At 38.0% G+C, this 18,886-nt stretch overlaps 2 protein-coding genes across 2 annotated transcripts; both read left to right on the top strand.

Moving 5' to 3' along the window:
* Positions 1-7,888: 7,888 nt before the first annotated feature.
* LOC145048503 (transcription factor PIF1-like) lies at positions 7,889-10,312 on the top strand. The gene is made up of 3 exons (XM_078997017.1): positions 7,889-8,124; positions 8,217-8,340; positions 8,443-10,312. The coding sequence occupies exons 2-3, from the start codon at positions 8,264-8,266 to the stop codon at positions 9,239-9,241; spliced, it is 876 nt and encodes a 291-aa protein (XP_078853143.1). The 5' UTR covers positions 7,889-8,124; positions 8,217-8,263; the 3' UTR covers positions 9,242-10,312.
* Positions 10,313-13,020: 2,708 nt separating this feature from the next.
* Positions 13,021-18,709, top strand: LOC145048502 (transcription factor PIF1-like). Its single transcript, XM_078997015.1, has 9 exons — positions 13,021-13,255; positions 13,348-13,471; positions 13,574-14,336; positions 17,085-17,183; positions 17,269-17,334; positions 17,440-17,505; positions 17,702-18,100; positions 18,191-18,269; positions 18,455-18,709. Exons 2-9 carry the CDS (start codon positions 13,395-13,397, stop codon positions 18,457-18,459), a joined length of 1,554 nt encoding a protein of 517 aa, XP_078853141.1. The 5' UTR covers positions 13,021-13,255; positions 13,348-13,394; the 3' UTR covers positions 18,460-18,709.
* The last annotated feature ends 177 nt before the right edge of the window (positions 18,710-18,886 follow it).

The raw sequence follows: 18,886 nt of genomic DNA, 5'->3' as shown, positions 1-18,886 counted from the left end.
ACTTGAACATCAGTTTGGAAGGAGAACTCGTCGAGTCGACGCCTAACTCGACGAGTAGAAACAGAATTCAGGTCAGTCGTTTGGACATGGACTCGGCGAGTTGGCGAGCCAACTAGGCGAGTCGGGTCAACTGGAAGTTGACTCTGACTTTGACTTAGGGCATGATCAGGGGTAAAATGGTCATTTTACCCAAAGGTCAGTTAGCAGTTTTTGACTAAGTGTTTGGTGGGAATTCAGCCGGAGGATTTCCGAAACAGTAGCAGCAGCAGTCAGACTATTCCCACGAATATCAGCAGTTACTCCGAGGTGAGTTACCTTCCAGTAGCGGTGGGTCTAAGGCCACAATGCCAGCCCACCAGTAGGAGATGTATGATTAGATGATTGTCTCTGTGATATTCATCTAGGGTTGCTACTACTTGTGTTATGTTTATGTGTTTGTATGATATGATGCCATGTGCTAGTGATAGTAGGGGAGATAGTCCCCAGGTTACCGGTCGATAGGGTCGAAGGGGTAGTCATGCCCAGCCATGCTAGATAGACTATGTGATATATGTGTTATGTGGTAGTATATAGGGTGAAATAGTCCCCGGTACCCGGTCGAGAGGACCGAAGGGGGGGCCAGCACCCAGATATGCTAGGCAGTATCCGGTCGAGAGGACCGAAGGGGAGGCCAGCACCCAGATATGCTAGGCAGTATCCGGTCGAGAGGACCGAAGGGGTAGGTTGGGCACCTAGATATGTCTGACAATTTATGTATGTTATGTGATTGTATGGTATGTGGTACAATGGGGGAACTCACTAAGCTTTGTGCTTACATTTTACAGTTTTGGTTTCAGTTACCTCTTCATCGAAGGGGAAGGAGTTGGCACGGTAGTGGCACATCATGCACACATGACTGGTTTCCGCATCATTTAGATTTCCCTAGGATTTATACTCTGATATTTTGATTTGTTGTATGACTTGGCTTTTAGACATGGTTTACGATGTGATGTGGTTGATCAAACAATGTTTTTAATTATTAACGTTTTCCTAAAGTAATGTTTTAAAACGAAATTTTTGGATGTGAAAATTGGGTCGTTACAGAGATACTCTGATTTTTATAAAGCATAAACAAAATAGGTCTTTTCTGGTCGTGAAAATGGGGTTGTCACAAGCTTTAGGGAACTCGGAGAGTCCACGACAAGATGTGTGATCTTGCATGATGAAGGACTCGATGAGTTCAAGGGTGAACTCGACGAGTCAATTGTAGAAAGTCCCAACTTTGTATGAAGGAGAATTCAGTGAGTTCTTGAAAGATTCAGCGATTAGGTTTGAAGTTCTTAGTGTGCTAAGGATTATGGAACTCAGCGAGTTGGTGGGTCAACTCGGCGAGTTGAGTCAACTAGATGTTGACTTTGACCCAGAGTTGACTTTGACCAATTTGTTGACCTTGACTTTGAATTTGACCAAAGTTTACCCTCGAAAAGGGGTTGAGAGTATGAAATGGTAACTAAGGAAGATTATTATGTGTAGGAATTGAGAGGAGTTGACCTCGGCAGTGAGGGCAGTTCAGACACTTCACGACACCGAGGTGAGTTACCTTCCAATAGAAGTGGGTCGAAGGCACTAAGGTCGGCCCACAAGTAAGACTTATATTAGAGACAATTGTCTTTGTGATAATTTTCTGGTATCTAGTTATATGTTATGCTTTTGTGCTAGCCTAATATGATGTTATGTGTTAGTAGGGGGAATAGTCCCCAAGACTGGTCGATAGGACCAAAGGGTAGGTCGGGCACCTCGGTATGTCTGATAATATAATTATGTTATGCTCTTATGTGGTAGTAGTAGGGGTGAAATAGTCCCCGTAACCGGTTGAGATAAACCGGAAGGGTAGATTGGACACTATGGTAAGTCTGACAGGGGTAGGTTAGGCACCCCGATATGTCTAGCAGGGGTAGGTTAAGCACCCCTGTATGCTCAGCAGGGTAGGTTGGGCACCTGGATATGCCTGGTAGTATGTGTTATGTATTTGGTATGATGGGGGAACTCACTAAGCTTTGTGCTTACGGTTCTCAGTTTTAGTTTCAGATACTTGCTCCTCGAAAGGAAAGGAGCCTACACGGTAGTAGTGCATCGCACACATGATTTTCGCACTATGATGTTCTTGAGATTGTACTCCGACATTATTATTATTCCATGACATGTTTTATGATATTTGACTTATGGGATTATCGTTTGGCATGATAACGATGATGTTTTTCAGTAAACAATTTTATAAGTAATATAATTAAAAACAAAATTTTTGGTCATGATTTTTGGGATGTTACAAGTTGGTATCAGAGCCTTGGCTTGAGGGATTCGGACACACCTTCGGGAGTGTCTGGACTCAAATCGAGGGTTTGAAAGATTTTCACAAGAAAATAGTTTTTCCAAAAGTTAAAGTAAAGAGTTTTAAGAAAGAACAAGGTATGTGATGTGTGCGACTTGCCGAGATCAAGTAAGTTTTCCCCAAGATAACCATGCATTTTATGTTAGGTTATGATATGATATGATTATGAGAACTGCATGCTAGATTAGGGCTAAGGATCTAGGAAGATACCTGGTATTCCTTTTGTATGTGCTTATTGAGCTGTATGATAGTTCTGAGTAATAAGTGATATGATAGCCTGGATAGGATATGCTTGGTTTGGATTACTCAATGCCCAAATGTTGCTTGCTTTGTGCTATTAGGAGTTCTAGTTATTCTTAATTAACTAGTAAACGAATACGCTAAGTTACGTATTACGAGGACTGAATAATTTAAGAGGGTTGGGTTTAGCCCTACTTCACAGCTCTCATCTAAGTCTAACCGTTGTAGGGAGAGACCTCTCATTCGAAGAATTATCCGGTCTTAGCAATATGTAATGGTATTCATGAGCTAGTTAGGGAGAGATGACCGGAACTTCTTGTGTGGCTGATGGCAGAGAGTGGGTTGGAGAGTTACCCTTGGGTAAGCCTAGGATGAGATTAGCATAGAATGCAGCAGTAGTAGAAGGGACTTGGTGAAGTTGAATCAATCCTTGAGGAAAGTATGGATAGATGTGGAAGGTATTATGGGCCCATACTACTGAAAGCATAGGATCTGTACTCGAGTCCAGGAGGGCCAAGATAGAACCAGGAACTTGGAGTGCGTGTGTGATCCCTTGATAGTGAAGAGTATTCTGATGGTTGTTATGTTATTATGTAGTATGGTGACGCTACAGGGTAGACCAGTGGGCAGCTCTGGTCCCGGTGAGCAAAGAGAACTTCGGATCTAGGGTTGTCTTGGCCTAGAAACCCATAAAGTATCAGTCTTTGGTGTGTTGGTGAAGCATGCTTGTCTCAAACCCTAGCCCTAGAGAGTTTTAAGCCTATAGCTCCTTGGTTTCACGTAACTTTTGCAACTTTACGTGAAGGGTGGGCCTTAGAAGAGTGGATCTACATTATGGAGCCCCTGCATGGCTCGAAAAGCCACTGTATGGATTAAGAACTGAAGCTACTCGGTGAGTCTGTTCTTGGACTCGATGAGTTGTATGAAGATAGGCAGGAACTCGACGAGTTGAAGAAAAACTCGGCGGGTCTGTTGAAGATTGTCGTGAACTCGGCGAGTCTGTTCTTGGACTCGACGATTTGGATCTCAGAACCTCAACCTTTTATGTTTAAGACTGAGATCGGTGAGTTGAGTGGTGACTCAGTGAGTTGGACAGGATGGGAATCGGAGATTGTTGAACTCGACGGGGTGACTAGGCGAGTTGAGGTGTATTGTGAGAGTTTCTGAGTATAAGGACTCGACGAGTCAACAGGTTGACTCAGCGAGTAGAGTCAATCAGGAAGGTTGACTTTGACCAGGACTTTGACTTTGTCAAGAGTGGACTTAGTTGGCTTCTAGAGTTCAGTTTGGATCTAAGTGATATATATGTATTTTGATATTGGTAGCTCGGGGAGCTAGTGGAGCTAGTGGAGCAACAGTTCAGAGAATTGTCGGACAGTAGCCAGAGGGTTATTAGCAAAGTTCAGTAGTGCAGGTGAGTTTCCCTTTGTGTGAATGGGTCTACGACCATAATGCCGACCCATGTAGTTATGAGTAGGAAGACCCGAGGGTTAGCCCTAAGCACTGTTTGCTATTATGATATTCAGGACCTAGGTCCAATGTCGCACAGGTGCCCAAGGAGTGGTGTGCATGATAGAGTATACTTGTTGTCTGTGTGATGCATGTATGTGCCTGGTAGGAAGGTGAGTGTGGGCGAGGTCTCGTATCTCACCAATAGCAGAGTACGGACGGTGTTCCATATCTCATTAGTAGCATAGCAGGGGTGAAGCCCGAGACAGGTATGGAGTGAGTGTGGGCGGGGGAGCCCGTATCTCACTTACAGTAGGAGCTTCGACGGGGTTCAATGACTCACTAGTAACAGGATAGGGGCGAGGCCCAAGACAGGCGAGGCCTTAGGAGAGGAATACAGTAGGGTGTGTTCAGTTATGTGTTATATGCTATTTTGTATTATGTGGTTAGCGGGCGGGGCCTAAAATAAACAGATTTGTATTCGAGCGGGGCTCGAGGCCAGGCGGGGCCTGGAGCGGCGGGGCCGTTGTAGCGGGCGAGGCTCGAGGTAGGGGCAAGGCCCAAAGTAGTGGGAGTGGCCCAGTATGTGCTATATGTGTTTTTGCAGGGTATGTGATAGGTTGGGGAACTCACTAAGCTTTGTGCTTACGGTTTTCAGTTTTGGTTTCAGGTACTTCCGGCAGCGAAGGGAAGAGCTCGGGGTGATCACATAGCACACACCATTAATTAGACAACCTGGGATGAGAAAATGTTTTGAATTAATACTCTGAACGTATGTTATGAATTATGACATGGCTTTTATAATTATGGTTTTAGTAATGTTTAAAGAAAATTTTCAGTCGTGATTTTTGGGGTGTTACACCTAATAATTTCACAAATCAATTTCATTAAATTGTGCACCTTTCAATTTTTATTAATTCTTTTAGATATTAAATAATACTACTTTTAGTTAATTAATTTCATTTTAACCTCAAAAAGCTAAAATACTTTGCATAAATAGTTCTTCGAGTAACAGAACAACTAACGTTGTTTACGATAGGATATTCAGGTCATTACAGATATGCTTGGTTTGGGTTACTTAATGCCCAAATGTTGTTTGCTTTGTGCTATTAGGAGTTATAATTATCCTTAATTAACTAGTAAACGAATACGCTAAGTTACATATTAAGAGGAGTGAATAATTTCAAAGGGTTAGGTTTATCCCTACTTCGCAACGTCCTTGGGGAAACTCTAGTGACTTTGCCATGATGGCAACTTAGGTATCTCGCCGAAAATTCGCTTACAGCACCACCTCCACATCTTTGATCCAGATCCAACACAAAATACCCAGCGGCCTGAGCTCATATAGCAACTGCCTAATATATGAGCATCAATGTTGGAAAACCCTATCATGGGGATATTTCATCGAGATATCACAGAGGACGAAATAATTCAACATAAATGAAATTCTCTGTAAGAGATTGTAAATTTTATCACCGCCTTTGTGCATTCCGACGTGCTTGGCCAATTCACCTGGAAGTACAACTGATTCAAAGCCAACCAATGTAACTTTCTTCTATCATTGTTTACCTATGGTTGAGTTGTAGACGTGATCTATCACAGATCTGAAGTCTACAATAGATTATTTGATGGTGGCTTCAGGTGAATATGAGAGAGGTGGATTAGAGAGGTGATGGATGATTATGTTTTATAATGTTTGTTTATAGGTGGAACAGAGAGAGCTAGACTGAGAATATCAGTAACGGTGATGATGTTTTCTGGTGAGAATGAGAGGGGACAAAAGGTGCTAGATATGGGGTTGTTGAGACCATGAAATAAAAAAAATAGGGAAGAAGTCAGCCAACCTTCGTCTCCACCACGACACCACTAGAAGGAATATGAAAATGAATTTCTGAAAGAATCATGGAATAGTATAGGGAAGGTCGTCCGAGTTGGGTGGGTTACAGGTTTCAGATCGCGAATGAGATGGTTAGACATGTTCTCATTCTTTATTACATTCGTGTTGTATCTACGTCGCTGAAGACTATGTGGTTAGTTGTCTTCTCCGGTGGCAGCAAAGTCTGAGTTTTGAACCAAGAAATAAAGGGGGAAGTGTGACTGTTAAGCCTGGAGGGGAAAGAGACGGATCATGTTTTGCTATTGGGTATTGCTATGGAGTGGGCCCTTCAAAATTAATATTTTTTTAAAAATTAATACTAATAATAAAAAATAATCTAAAATAAAATAAGAAAGGTTATAATGGTCATTTCAAGTTCGACAACGACTAAAAAAATAAATACCAATCACAAAAACTACTCTAAACCACAGGGACTATTAGTGTAATTTACCTTTTTTCATTATTCCATTGGTGTTGTTGGTTGTTCACCGTCTGAGATATAAACGGTCTGTTACAGTAAATTCCAACAACGTACACTTGACTGGATATGGCTCTATTTACTATTTAGATCTTGGTACCTAAATTAAAAAATTGAACTAATATATTTGATACTAATAAATAAGAAGTTTCAAAAATGTACAAAAAATACCATTATTTTATTTTTAGTATTCAAAATACCATTAAAGTATATTTTTTATACACAAAATACCAATGAAGTACACATGTGTTCAAATAATACCTTGTGGGTAACCTACAATAGCTGGTAAAATTGTATTTTGTGTACAAAAAAAAAAAAAAAAAAACAATGGTCTTTTTTGTACATTTTGAAACTTCGTTACCTTTTTAAGTCATTTTTCCTTCTTTGAATGTAATGGAAATTTAGCTACTTTTTATAAAGAACCATCCACTTCACTTCGGCCATTACTGTTGTTCATCGCCACCCTCCACCACCATGGCAAAACCCTTTTTCTTATTCTTCCTCCTAATCATCTGCCTACTTTCATCAACGCCGGAATCTCACCGGCCACCTCCGTTTCTCGGCAAATCCCCACGGCTTCTCAAAACCCAAAAATTTTTGTTCAACCGAAGTACACTTACGAGACACGATATTTTGATCAGACTCTTGATCATTTCAGTTTCAATGATCTTCCCAAGTTCCAACTACATTATCTCATCAACTCCGATCACTGGGTGGGCCCAGGCCCTAGTCGTTTGGGCCCAATCTTCCTTTATTGCGGCAACGAAAGCGACATCGAATGGTTCGCTGCCAACACCGACTTCGTAGGGAACTCGCCCCTCGTTTTGGTGCCATGGTCATCTTCCCCGAAATAAAAGCCCTAATCACTCTACTCTACATTAATTTGTTCACTTGCAGACCTTTAATAATACAATTTTATCAAAAGCTGCGTGATTTGATCTAGCATCAATATTATGGTGAATCGATGTCATATGGAAGCCAGAAAGAGGCATACAAGAATGCTTCTACTTTAGCCTATCTAACATCCGAACAAACACTTGCTGATTACGCTCTTCTCATCACCGATTTGAGAAAAAATTTATCAGCCGAAACATCACCTGTAATCTTGTTCGGCTGATCATACGGTGGAAGTAAGATCTTTTCCAACAATTTCAACAAAAATTAAACAAGCACTTGCTGATTACGCTCATCTCATCCCATTTACCTGAAGTACCTGGTTACCACAATGTTTTAGTTGAACACATGTGTATTTTGTTGGTATTTTGTGTACAAATAGTAACATTAATGGTAATTTTTGTACTAAAAAAACAACAATAGTATTTTTTGAACATTTGAAAACCGGATAACCTACAATAGCCGGTAAAATGGTATTTTGTATTAAAAAAAAACAACAATGATCTTTTTTGTACACTTTTGAAACTTCGTTACCTTTTTAAGTGATTATCCCAATAAAAAAATACACCTTATCATCTTGGTTCTACTTGAGAGCTACATACTGACATTCAGATCAACTCATCCCTAAAAGACAGCCATCATTTTCATGAATAAATTACCTCAAAATTCGCATAACCGTCATCGCTGAAGGTTGTTGCTCATGCTGATCGATTCGGTTTCTATTCTCTCTGCTTACTTTAATTGAGTTCTATACACAATCAAGGAAGAGACTTCACAGATTCGTTTTTTCAATCGAGGAAAATACTTAACAGTTAACAGGTTATTGCATCGTCTGTCTTATGTGATTCTTTTTGTTAAGGCTTATTATACGAGACTCTGTGAATGACGATCGAGCTGATCACTATTAGCAGGAGGTCAATTAAATTTTTGAATTTTAATTGGTGTGAGAAGAATTTAGATGATGAATATTACTGTTCCTGAATTTGAAGCGGACGAGGATTACTTAATTCAAGAGTCGCCCAAGAAATCGATAATGTAAATCACTTCCTATTATTAATTTGAATTCGTTGATCACGTTGTTCTAGTTGTTAAGAAAACAGTGCTTCTGTGTTTAATTTCGATTATACGTATCTGTAGGGGTGGAGATGAAGATGTCATGGAGCTACTATGGCAAAATGGTCAAGTGGTGATGCAGAGCCGAAATCAGAGATCAGTCGGGAATAAGAAGCCAGAAATAAGGCCGCCGGTGGGCAGTAGAGACATCCGATCCTCCGTCGTTGAAGAAGGGACGGGGCCTTCTGACTTGTTCATGCAAGAAGACGAGATGGCCTCTTGGCTTCATTACCCCGTCGACGACAATACGTTAGAAGGCTATCTATACAGTAACGATCTCCTCTATCCTACGCCGCCATCCTCTACTCCCGTGACCACCACCCCTTGCTCCCTCCCACCGCCTCCACCTCCACCTCCGTCCATAATGATTCCTTCTTCCCGCCCACCGGTTGCCCCAATCAGGCGCGTGGAATTGGAATCAGGACAACCCAAGTATCCAAATTTCTTGCATTTCTCGAGGCCTAATAAACTCAGAACTCCAGAATCAGGCCCTTCTAGTTCGAACGAGACCCCGGCGGTAGCAGCACCGGAATCAAGGGCTTGGCGTGTGTCGGATAAACTGACGCCGGTTTCTTCAGCGAACATAGGACATAGCGCAGCAGGTACATCATCGGCGGGGAGGGAAATAGAGACATGTGAACGAAGCGTGACATCATCTCCGGGTTCGGGTGGCTCAGGAGCAAGCGGCAGTGTAGAGCCATCTTCTCAAAAGCCACCGCCACCAACAACCGATGATCATCGGAAGCGCAAGGGCAGAGATACGTACGACACCGAATGTCACGATGAGGTACGTAACTACTCGACTTTTACAATAATTTTTTAAAAATAATATTAAATAAACTTGACGGAAAATGTGTCTACACTCTACATTATGTCTGATGACGCATTTGTGTGCAATTAGATACTTGTACACTCAGATGTCTTTTACCTCTTCTAGCATTGCATGGAGGGTTGTACCCTCGATTCTCGTAAAAGGGGTGTCGTGTTCTGAAATTTTCTAAATGAAACAGTGAAATTTTGTTGGGAATTAAATAATAAAATCGGGGGATAAATAAAGAAGATTATTCAAGAATTTGATTTTGTTTGTCCACAAATTTGGGGGTTTTCTGTTTCTAGCTTCCTCTCTCTCTGTTGTGTGCGTGTGTCGTTTAGCAGCATCACTGCAACGAGCCTATACACTACTTCCTAGACAAATCATGATTTCAGAAACAAATCTTCGTGAAGACTATATATTATATTATTTTATCGACATTCTACATATGAAATCATATACCAAACACTATACGTCTATAGCTACGAGTTCAAGCTGTATGTAAGGAATTTGATAGGTTTTTATTAAAGTTTGAGGCAATTGAAATGCTGAAGCTCTAAAGCATTCGGATATATAATTAATAAATTGTATCATAATAATAGTTTTGAGGCGAATTTTACTTATGAAAAATGTATATCATATAGGTGTTACCTAAGTTTTTACCATTTTTGACATAATTTACCTATGAGTGGTGGGATGTGATGATATTTTTATGACCAACTTTTTTTTTAATATTAATTAATATATATCCATAGTTTTCAATCTGTTAATTACAATAACAATTAATTTAAATTTTAATATAAAGGTTCTCATGTCATTTAAAAATAAATATATAAATTACATAAACAATAACTTTTAAAATACATAGATTTGTTATATAGTTTTTAATCGTTATTATTTTTTTAATAAATTACGTTTATTTTGGTATTTTGGTATTTTGGACAAGTGTTTGTTGAAATGCCTGAAAGAGAATCTAAAGAATTTAACCTTGTGGTATGCATTATGTCAAACTTACTAGCAACACATGTTTTATGTAATTGTTTAAAAATGTAATTAATTTGTTTGTGTATTATTTTGGTTCAATTTGTGATTTTGAATTCCAAGTTCTATTGTCCCTCGTTATTGTGTATTTTGAATCTAAAATTATATTAGCAATAAATGCGATACTTTTGAATGTCTTCTATGTTTCTATCGGAATGTATTCTGCCATAATAAATTATATGCATTATGCCAGAATGTATTCTATGTATTCTACCAGAATATATAAAGTGATAGTTAACTGCAAATAACATGTTTTTAACCATTATTAGTTTTTGTTGTATTTGTGATGGAAATGCCTAGAAAAATGCGTTGAAGAACTAATAGGAATAACTTGAAGAATGAGTAAAGTTTGGTTATGCTCACAATTTAAGAATGTTGTTATTTTTTAAGATATTTATTCAATTTTGTTGATATTCTTTTAGAATATGTATAATTATATTATAATATATAAAACTTTTTGTCTATAAAATATGTATGAATTTGTATTTAAGTTCGAATGTATAAGAATATATTAGAATGTTGTTATTTTTCAATTTCGAATTCAAGAATTTTGTTATTCTTCAATAATATTCTAATAGAATAAAATTCTGAAAGAACATAATTCTAACAAAAAAATATTCTGACAGAATAAAATCGGTTAAATTTACAAATTAAGTTAGATTTAAAATTAATTAATTAAAAAAATTCAGATTTTTAAAATTAAGAGAATTAATTATCTCTAAAATTTTGAAAATTTCCTTTTTATAAATGTAGTTAGTTATCTAGAATACCCTTTTACTAAAATTTGTGTGATTACATGGTACATGTTATCCTATTGTAATATCATACACTCTCAAATCATGTCCATTGATTAATTTCATCTGTTGTTTTAGATCTGTGCATTAGTTAGTAAAAAACAACATAATCTAAGCATATATATATATATATATATATATATATATATATATATATATATATATATATATATCCAAATGTTAAAACTAGATCTGTGCATTAGTTAGTAAAAAACAACATAATCTAAGCATATATATATATATATATATATATATCCAAATGTTAAAACTAGAATGTTATAGCATGCACGAATACACGTTAGTATTCATATTTATTTATAAAAAAAATATTAAAGATTAATAACCTAACTGGTATGTTCAATATTAAGCTGACTGGCCGGGACCTTGTCCCCTACATCGAACCGAATTCCGAAGCTGACTGACTGGGACCTTGTCCCCTACATCAGACCGAAGTCCGAAGCTGACTGAATGGGACCTTGTCCCCTCCATCGAACCGAAGTCCGAAGCTGACTGACTGAACACAACATATCATAACCTATCAACTAGCATAAGCACACAAATCCTGTCTGAGCCACGGAGGCGTCAAACACACTAACTACTACATTGGACCGAAGTCCAGAAACTACGGCTAACTGAACGGGCCGACATTGTGGCCTTAGACCCGTTCCTACAAAATACCATTAAAGTATATTTTTTATACACAAAATACCAATGAAGTACACATGTGTTCAAATAATACCTTGTGGGTAACCTACAATAGCTGGTAAAATTGTATTTTGTGTACAAAAAAAAAAAAAAAAAAACAATGGTCTTTTTTGTACATTTTGAAACTTCGTTACCTTTTTAAGTCATTTTTCCTTCTTTGAATGTAATGGAAATTTAGCTACTTTTTATAAAGAACCATCCACTTCACTTCGGCCATTACTGTTGTTCATCGCCACCCTCCACCACCATGGCAAAACCCTTTTTCTTATTCTTCCTCCTAATCATCTGCCTACTTTCATCAACGCCGGAATCTCACCGGCCACCTCCGTTTCTCGGCAAATCCCCACGGCTTCTCAAAACCCAAAAATTTTTGTTCAACCGAAGTACACTTACGAGACACGATATTTTGATCAGACTCTTGATCATTTCAGTTTCAATGATCTTCCCAAGTTCCAACTACATTATCTCATCAACTCCGATCACTGGGTGGGCCCAGGCCCTAGTCGTTTGGGCCCAATCTTCCTTTATTGCGGCAACGAAAGCGACATCGAATGGTTCGCTGCCAACACCGACTTCGTAGGGAACTCGCCCCTCGTTTTGGTGCCATGGTCATCTTCCCCGAAATAAAAGCCCTAATCACTCTACTCTACATTAATTTGTTCACTTGCAGACCTTTAATAATACAATTTTATCAAAAGCTGCGTGATTTGATCTAGCATCAATATTATGGTGAATCGATGTCATATGGAAGCCAGAAAGAGGCATACAAGAATGCTTCTACTTTAGCCTATCTAACATCCGAACAAACACTTGCTGATTACGCTCTTCTCATCACCGATTTGAGAAAAAATTTATCAGCCGAAACATCACCTGTAATCTTGTTCGGCTGATCATACGGTGGAAGTAAGATCTTTTCCAACAATTTCAACAAAAATTAAACAAGCACTTGCTGATTACGCTCATCTCATCCCATTTACCTGAAGTACCTGGTTACCACAATGTTTTAGTTGAACACATGTGTATTTTGTTGGTATTTTGTGTACAAATAGTAACATTAATGGTAATTTTTGTACTAAAAAAACAACAATAGTATTTTTTGAACATTTGAAAACCGGATAACCTACAATAGCCGGTAAAATGGTATTTTGTATTAAAAAAAAACAACAATGATCTTTTTTGTACACTTTTGAAACTTCGTTACCTTTTTAAGTGATTATCCCAATAAAAAAATACACCTTATCATCTTGGTTCTACTTGAGAGCTACATACTGACATTCAGATCAACTCATCCCTAAAAGACAGCCATCATTTTCATGAATAAATTACCTCAAAATTCGCATAACCGTCATCGCTGAAGGTTGTTGCTCATGCTGATCGATTCGGTTTCTATTCTCTCTGCTTACTTTAATTGAGTTCTATACACAATCAAGGAAGAGACTTCACAGATTCGTTTTTTCAATCGAGGAAAATACTTAACAGTTAACAGGTTATTGCATCGTCTGTCTTATGTGATTCTTTTTGTTAAGGCTTATTATACGAGACTCTGTGAATGACGATCGAGCTGATCACTATTAGCAGGAGGTCAATTAAATTTTTGAATTTTAATTGGTGTGAGAAGAATTTAGATGATGAATATTACTGTTCCTGAATTTGAAGCGGACGAGGATTACTTAATTCAAGAGTCGCCCAAGAAATCGATAATGTAAATCACTTCCTATTATTAATTTGAATTCGTTGATCACGTTGTTCTAGTTGTTAAGAAAACAGTGCTTCTGTGTTTAATTTCGATTATACGTATCTGTAGGGGTGGAGATGAAGATGTCATGGAGCTACTATGGCAAAATGGTCAAGTGGTGATGCAGAGCCGAAATCAGAGATCAGTCGGGAATAAGAAGCCAGAAATAAGGCCGCCGGTGGGCAGTAGAGACATCCGATCCTCCGTCGTTGAAGAAGGGACGGGGCCTTCTGACTTGTTCATGCAAGAAGACGAGATGGCCTCTTGGCTTCATTACCCCGTCGACGACAATACGTTAGAAGGCTATCTATACAGTAACGATCTCCTCTATCCTACGCCGCCATCCTCTACTCCCGTGACCACCACCCCTTGCTCCCTCCCACCGCCTCCACCTCCACCTCCGTCCATAATGATTCCTTCTTCCCGCCCACCGGTTGCCCCAATCAGGCGCGTGGAATTGGAATCAGGACAACCCAAGTATCCAAATTTCTTGCATTTCTCGAGGCCTAATAAACTCAGAACTCCAGAATCAGGCCCTTCTAGTTCGAACGAGACCCCGGCGGTAGCAGCACCGGAATCAAGGGCTTGGCGTGTGTCGGATAAACTGACGCCGGTTTCTTCAGCGAACATAGGACATAGCGCAGCAGGTACATCATCGGCGGGGAGGGAAATAGAGACATGTGAACGAAGCGTGACATCATCTCCGGGTTCGGGTGGCTCAGGAGCAAGCGGCAGTGTAGAGCCATCTTCTCAAAAGCCACCGCCACCAACAACCGATGATCATCGGAAGCGCAAGGGCAGAGATACGTACGACACCGAATGTCACGATGAGGTACGTAACTACTCGACTTTTACAATAATTTTTTAAAAATAATATTAAATAAACTTGACGGAAAATGTGTCTACACTCTACATTATGTCTGATGACGCATTTGTGTGCAATTAGATACTTGTACACTCAGATGTCTTTTACCTCTTCTAGCATTGCATGGAGGGTTGTACCCTCGATTCTCGTAAAAGGGGTGTCGTGTTCTGAAATTTTCTAAATGAAACAGTGAAATTTTGTTGGGAATTAAATAATAAAATCGGGGGATAAATAAAGAAGATTATTCAAGAATTTGATTTTGTTTGTCCACAAATTTGGGGGTTTTCTGTTTCTAGCTTCCTCTCTCTCTGTTGTGTGCGTGTGTCGTTTAGCAGCATCACTGCAACGAGCCTATACACTACTTCCTAGACAAATCATGATTTCAGAAACAAATCTTCGTGAAGACTATATATTATATTATTTTATCGACATTCTACATATGAAATCATATACCAAACACTATACGTCTATAGCTACGAGTTCAAGCTGTATGTAAGGAATTTGATAGGTTTTTATTAAAGTTTGAGGCAATTGAAATGCTGAAGCTCTAAAGCATTCGGATATATAATTAATAAATTGTATCATAATAATAGTTTTGAGGCGAATTTTACTTATGAAAAATGTATATCATATAGGTGTTACCTAAGTTTTTACCATTTTTGACATAATTTACCTATGAGTGGTGGGATGTGATGATATTTTTATGACCAACTTTTTTTTTAATATTAATTAATATATATCCATAGTTTTCAATCTGTTAATTACAATAACAATTAATTTAAATTTTAATATAAAGGTTCTCATGTCATTTAAAAATAAATATATAAATTACATAAACAATAACTTTTAAAATACATAGATTTGTTATATAGTTTTTAATCGTTATTATTTTTTTAATAAATTACGTTTATTTTGGTATTTTGGTTAGTAAATAAGGTTGTTGAAATATAGATACCTAGATGACATTTACTCTTTTTATATGGATTGTACAATTCATAGAGAAAAAAAAACAAATCACCTATATTAATCAAAATATATTTGTTTCAAATATCTCAACGACACAAAAAATTGAAACTAAGGCTTTATCTTCTATATTGATCGGGTGGAAACATGTCTACGGTATATTACCGCCAGTAAAAAAAATGATCATGAGGTGGAATTTGTTGTCGCCAACACCTTCCATGTTGGATTATTGTCGGCATAAATCCCTCCATAGATATTTACCAGATATATGTAATATATTGTTTGGAGGTGATGTTCACTAGTGAACAGGAGAGATAGAGAGAAAATTGTTTTTGATTAGGTGTGAGAACCCATGATTAGCTTTGATCCACACCACCACTACATTTATTGGAGGTGGTGTTCACTAGTAAACATCTCATCCACATAGAATCCAAGTACATGAGATTTCTACGCGTGAAAAAGAAACCATACCTCATGGCTTGATCCTTGGGTATGGTAGTGGTATATATCCTCAAGTTCCAATGCATTCTTGTTTGGGGATTATGATATTTTTGTGGGGACTAAGTGCCACGTCACACTATGGATGTCAAGGTGGCAGACAAGATTGTCACGTGTATTACGTATGTGGGGATACACAAGTTCCCGCAACATGTTTATGTACAGAGAGTATGAGCAGACTGAAACAAAAATCTGGTTATTTATATGAGTGTGAATACGTCAAAATTGAGAGCATAAAAATCCAAAGTGATAAAAATAAAACTAGTGGTCAGGGACTCATTGGAGATTGAGCAGGTCATGATATCAGCAAATATGTAGCCCTAGTGGCACTGTGTCAGTGGTGTGGGTTATTTATGTCTTTATGCAACGTACTCTTTATTATACACAATATACCGTATGGGGCCAATCTCTTAGAGCCATATAAGTTGCAGACTGTTTACGTCATCACACACTTATTAGCCATGCTAGGTGCAACTGTGTAGCCTTGTTTGTTAAGGTACACGGTACTCAACTTGATAGAACTAATTGAACCGAACAAAACTAAGACCGGAAGCTAGGAATAAAAAAATGACATTGAAATGATTGTCTTGTCAAGTCCATTTCCATCTAGTCAATTCAGTCTAGTTCCATTTAGTAAAGTTCTATATGCATACAAAATTTGATGAGAAATGTCAAGTGGGACCATGCTTCTAATTTATCCCTTGTGTTTTTATCATGTTTAAGTAGGTGTTCTCCCATTTGGGGTTACAAATCATTTGATTTACAAAGTGAACTTGATGTATGTGACCTCTCGTGGGGCACACTTTTACTTGTCACCAAAGGGATCATCTTTATATAATGCCCAACATATTTTTACTATTCATATATTTGAATTTGACCAATTTTGTAGGCTTAGATTTCATTTTCTTTTTGTGGATGAATTGTCCGTTGTTTGAGGGTAAATTGACAATGGGTAAATTCAATTAGCAAAATTGATGGAGCTTTTAGCGGCAAAAGGGACATATAGTGGGTTCGTTATCATTTTGTAACTTTTGTACGTTGTTACGGAATCATACTAATTAACTTGAATAAAGTCATTAAAGATCTACTTTAGATATAACAATTAGTTGATAAACTGTCCGTTAAACATAATTAACAAACAAATACGATTTAGCTTTAGTTTCTAGTTTAAATAACTCCACAGTAACAAGTCATTTTTGTTGTTCTTGCTGTATATTTGAGATTTTGATCTTTTGGGTTATTTTTCACATGAAGGACATTGAGTTCGGGTGTCTAGATGCAAAGAAGCAATCACACGGATCGACCTCCATGAAAAGGTCCCGTGCTGCAGAGGTCCACAATCTCTCAGAGAGGGTTAGTACTTCACTCCTCTCGGTCAAAATATGAAAGTTGATCATGTGTTAATATTCGTTTTTTTTTAATATAATTTTATATGTAGAGACGTCGAGATAGGATTAATGAAAAAATGAAGGCCTTGCAAGAACTAATACCTCGTTCCAGTAAGGTACGTGGTACATTCATATATTCATTCTTTTCATTTTAAAGATAAAATGTTTGCTTTTACGGATTTACCCTTAACATCTTCTAAATCAAAATTTAATGATTTTAGTCCGACAAAGCTTCGATGCTGGATGAAGCAATTGAATACTTGAAGTCTCTTCAAATGCAAGTTCAGGTATACTCTATGCTTATACTTTCTGCTAAAATGTTGTTTTTCCAGTAATCCCTAATTAAGCCGATGCACACCATATAGGAGCATAAGAAAGTGCACAACAGCCTGCTAGGTGTTAGGTGGCTGACGTAAAAACTCAGTGTCCACATGAATCCTAAGAAACTATGAAACTAGCTACTACTTGACTTTTTTTTTGCAGATGATGTCGATGGGATGCAACATGGTTCCTATGATGTTCCCAAGTGTCCAACAATACATGCCGCCCATGGCAATGGGGATGGGGATGGGGATGGGGATGAGCATGAGCATGGACATGGGGATGAACCGTGTCATGGTTCCATATCCCGCCATTCTTCCTGGTTCATCAGTACTCCCCAGCCCGGGTACTCATATGGGCCCACGTTTCCCGGTTACCGGATTTAACATCCATCCCGTTAATGCCACGTGTCCTGCAACGAGTCAAGCCTCTAACCTCTCAGCTCCAATGATGAGTTCATTTCCTCTACATAATCAAAACCAACCACAAGTTCCAAATTTCGCCGATCCAATTCAACAGTACATTGGTCTACGACATCAAACACCATCACCGCTTCCTCAGGCATTTTTCACCTTTTTATTCAACAATGTTTAACTTAATTTTTTAACAATTTATACAACTGACACAAATTGTCGTCGTCTATAATAGCAGAATCAAGAAGGGATGGCCTCCACTGCAACGAAGCCAAGCAGCAGCAAAGATCCTATCGACCCAGATCATCTCCAAAACGGTACATATATATATATATATATATATATATATATATATATATATATATATATATATATATATATATATATATATATATATATATATATATATATATATATATAGCTAGCTTATGTGAATTTACAAGAATTTACAGGAAAAAGGGCAAGTAGTTTATTTATTAGCTAATATTTCATTGATTTTCAGGTTGATTATGGAGCGGTTATTCACGAAACAGGCTTCTTAGCCAACTAAATTTTGTAGCGTAAGAGCTAGGATCCGTGTAACGTGTAATTATACCCGATAAAAAAATAGCTTTCTTTTTATTTTATTTTTTTTACCATTACCAACACATATGTACCACTGATTCCCCACGTCTCGAGTTGATTCTTGACTTGAATCATTGTATACAACAATAGAAAATGTGCTGGAATGACACGTTTTTACTTTTTACTGCACTAATACTGTTCTTTGTCGTGATTTTTGACGAGTTTGCTTTATCATTATGGGTACAAGATTTTGGAACCCAAAATTCGATTCTTGATGTGCTGGAGTTAATGTTTGTGAACCCGGCTAAACATGTGTGGTCGATATGGGTGTTGCAATCATTGTCGATGTTTTGTTGGTTTCGGAATCTTT

The sequence above is a fragment of the Lactuca saligna genome, chromosome 5, assembly GCF_052625555.1.
Source record: "Lactuca saligna cultivar CGN05327 chromosome 5, ASM5262555v1, whole genome shotgun sequence".
Taxonomy (NCBI): domain Eukaryota; kingdom Viridiplantae; phylum Streptophyta; class Magnoliopsida; order Asterales; family Asteraceae; genus Lactuca; species Lactuca saligna.
Note: the sequence above shows the minus strand (reverse complement) of the source record. Positions and strands in the feature narration are given on the sequence as shown.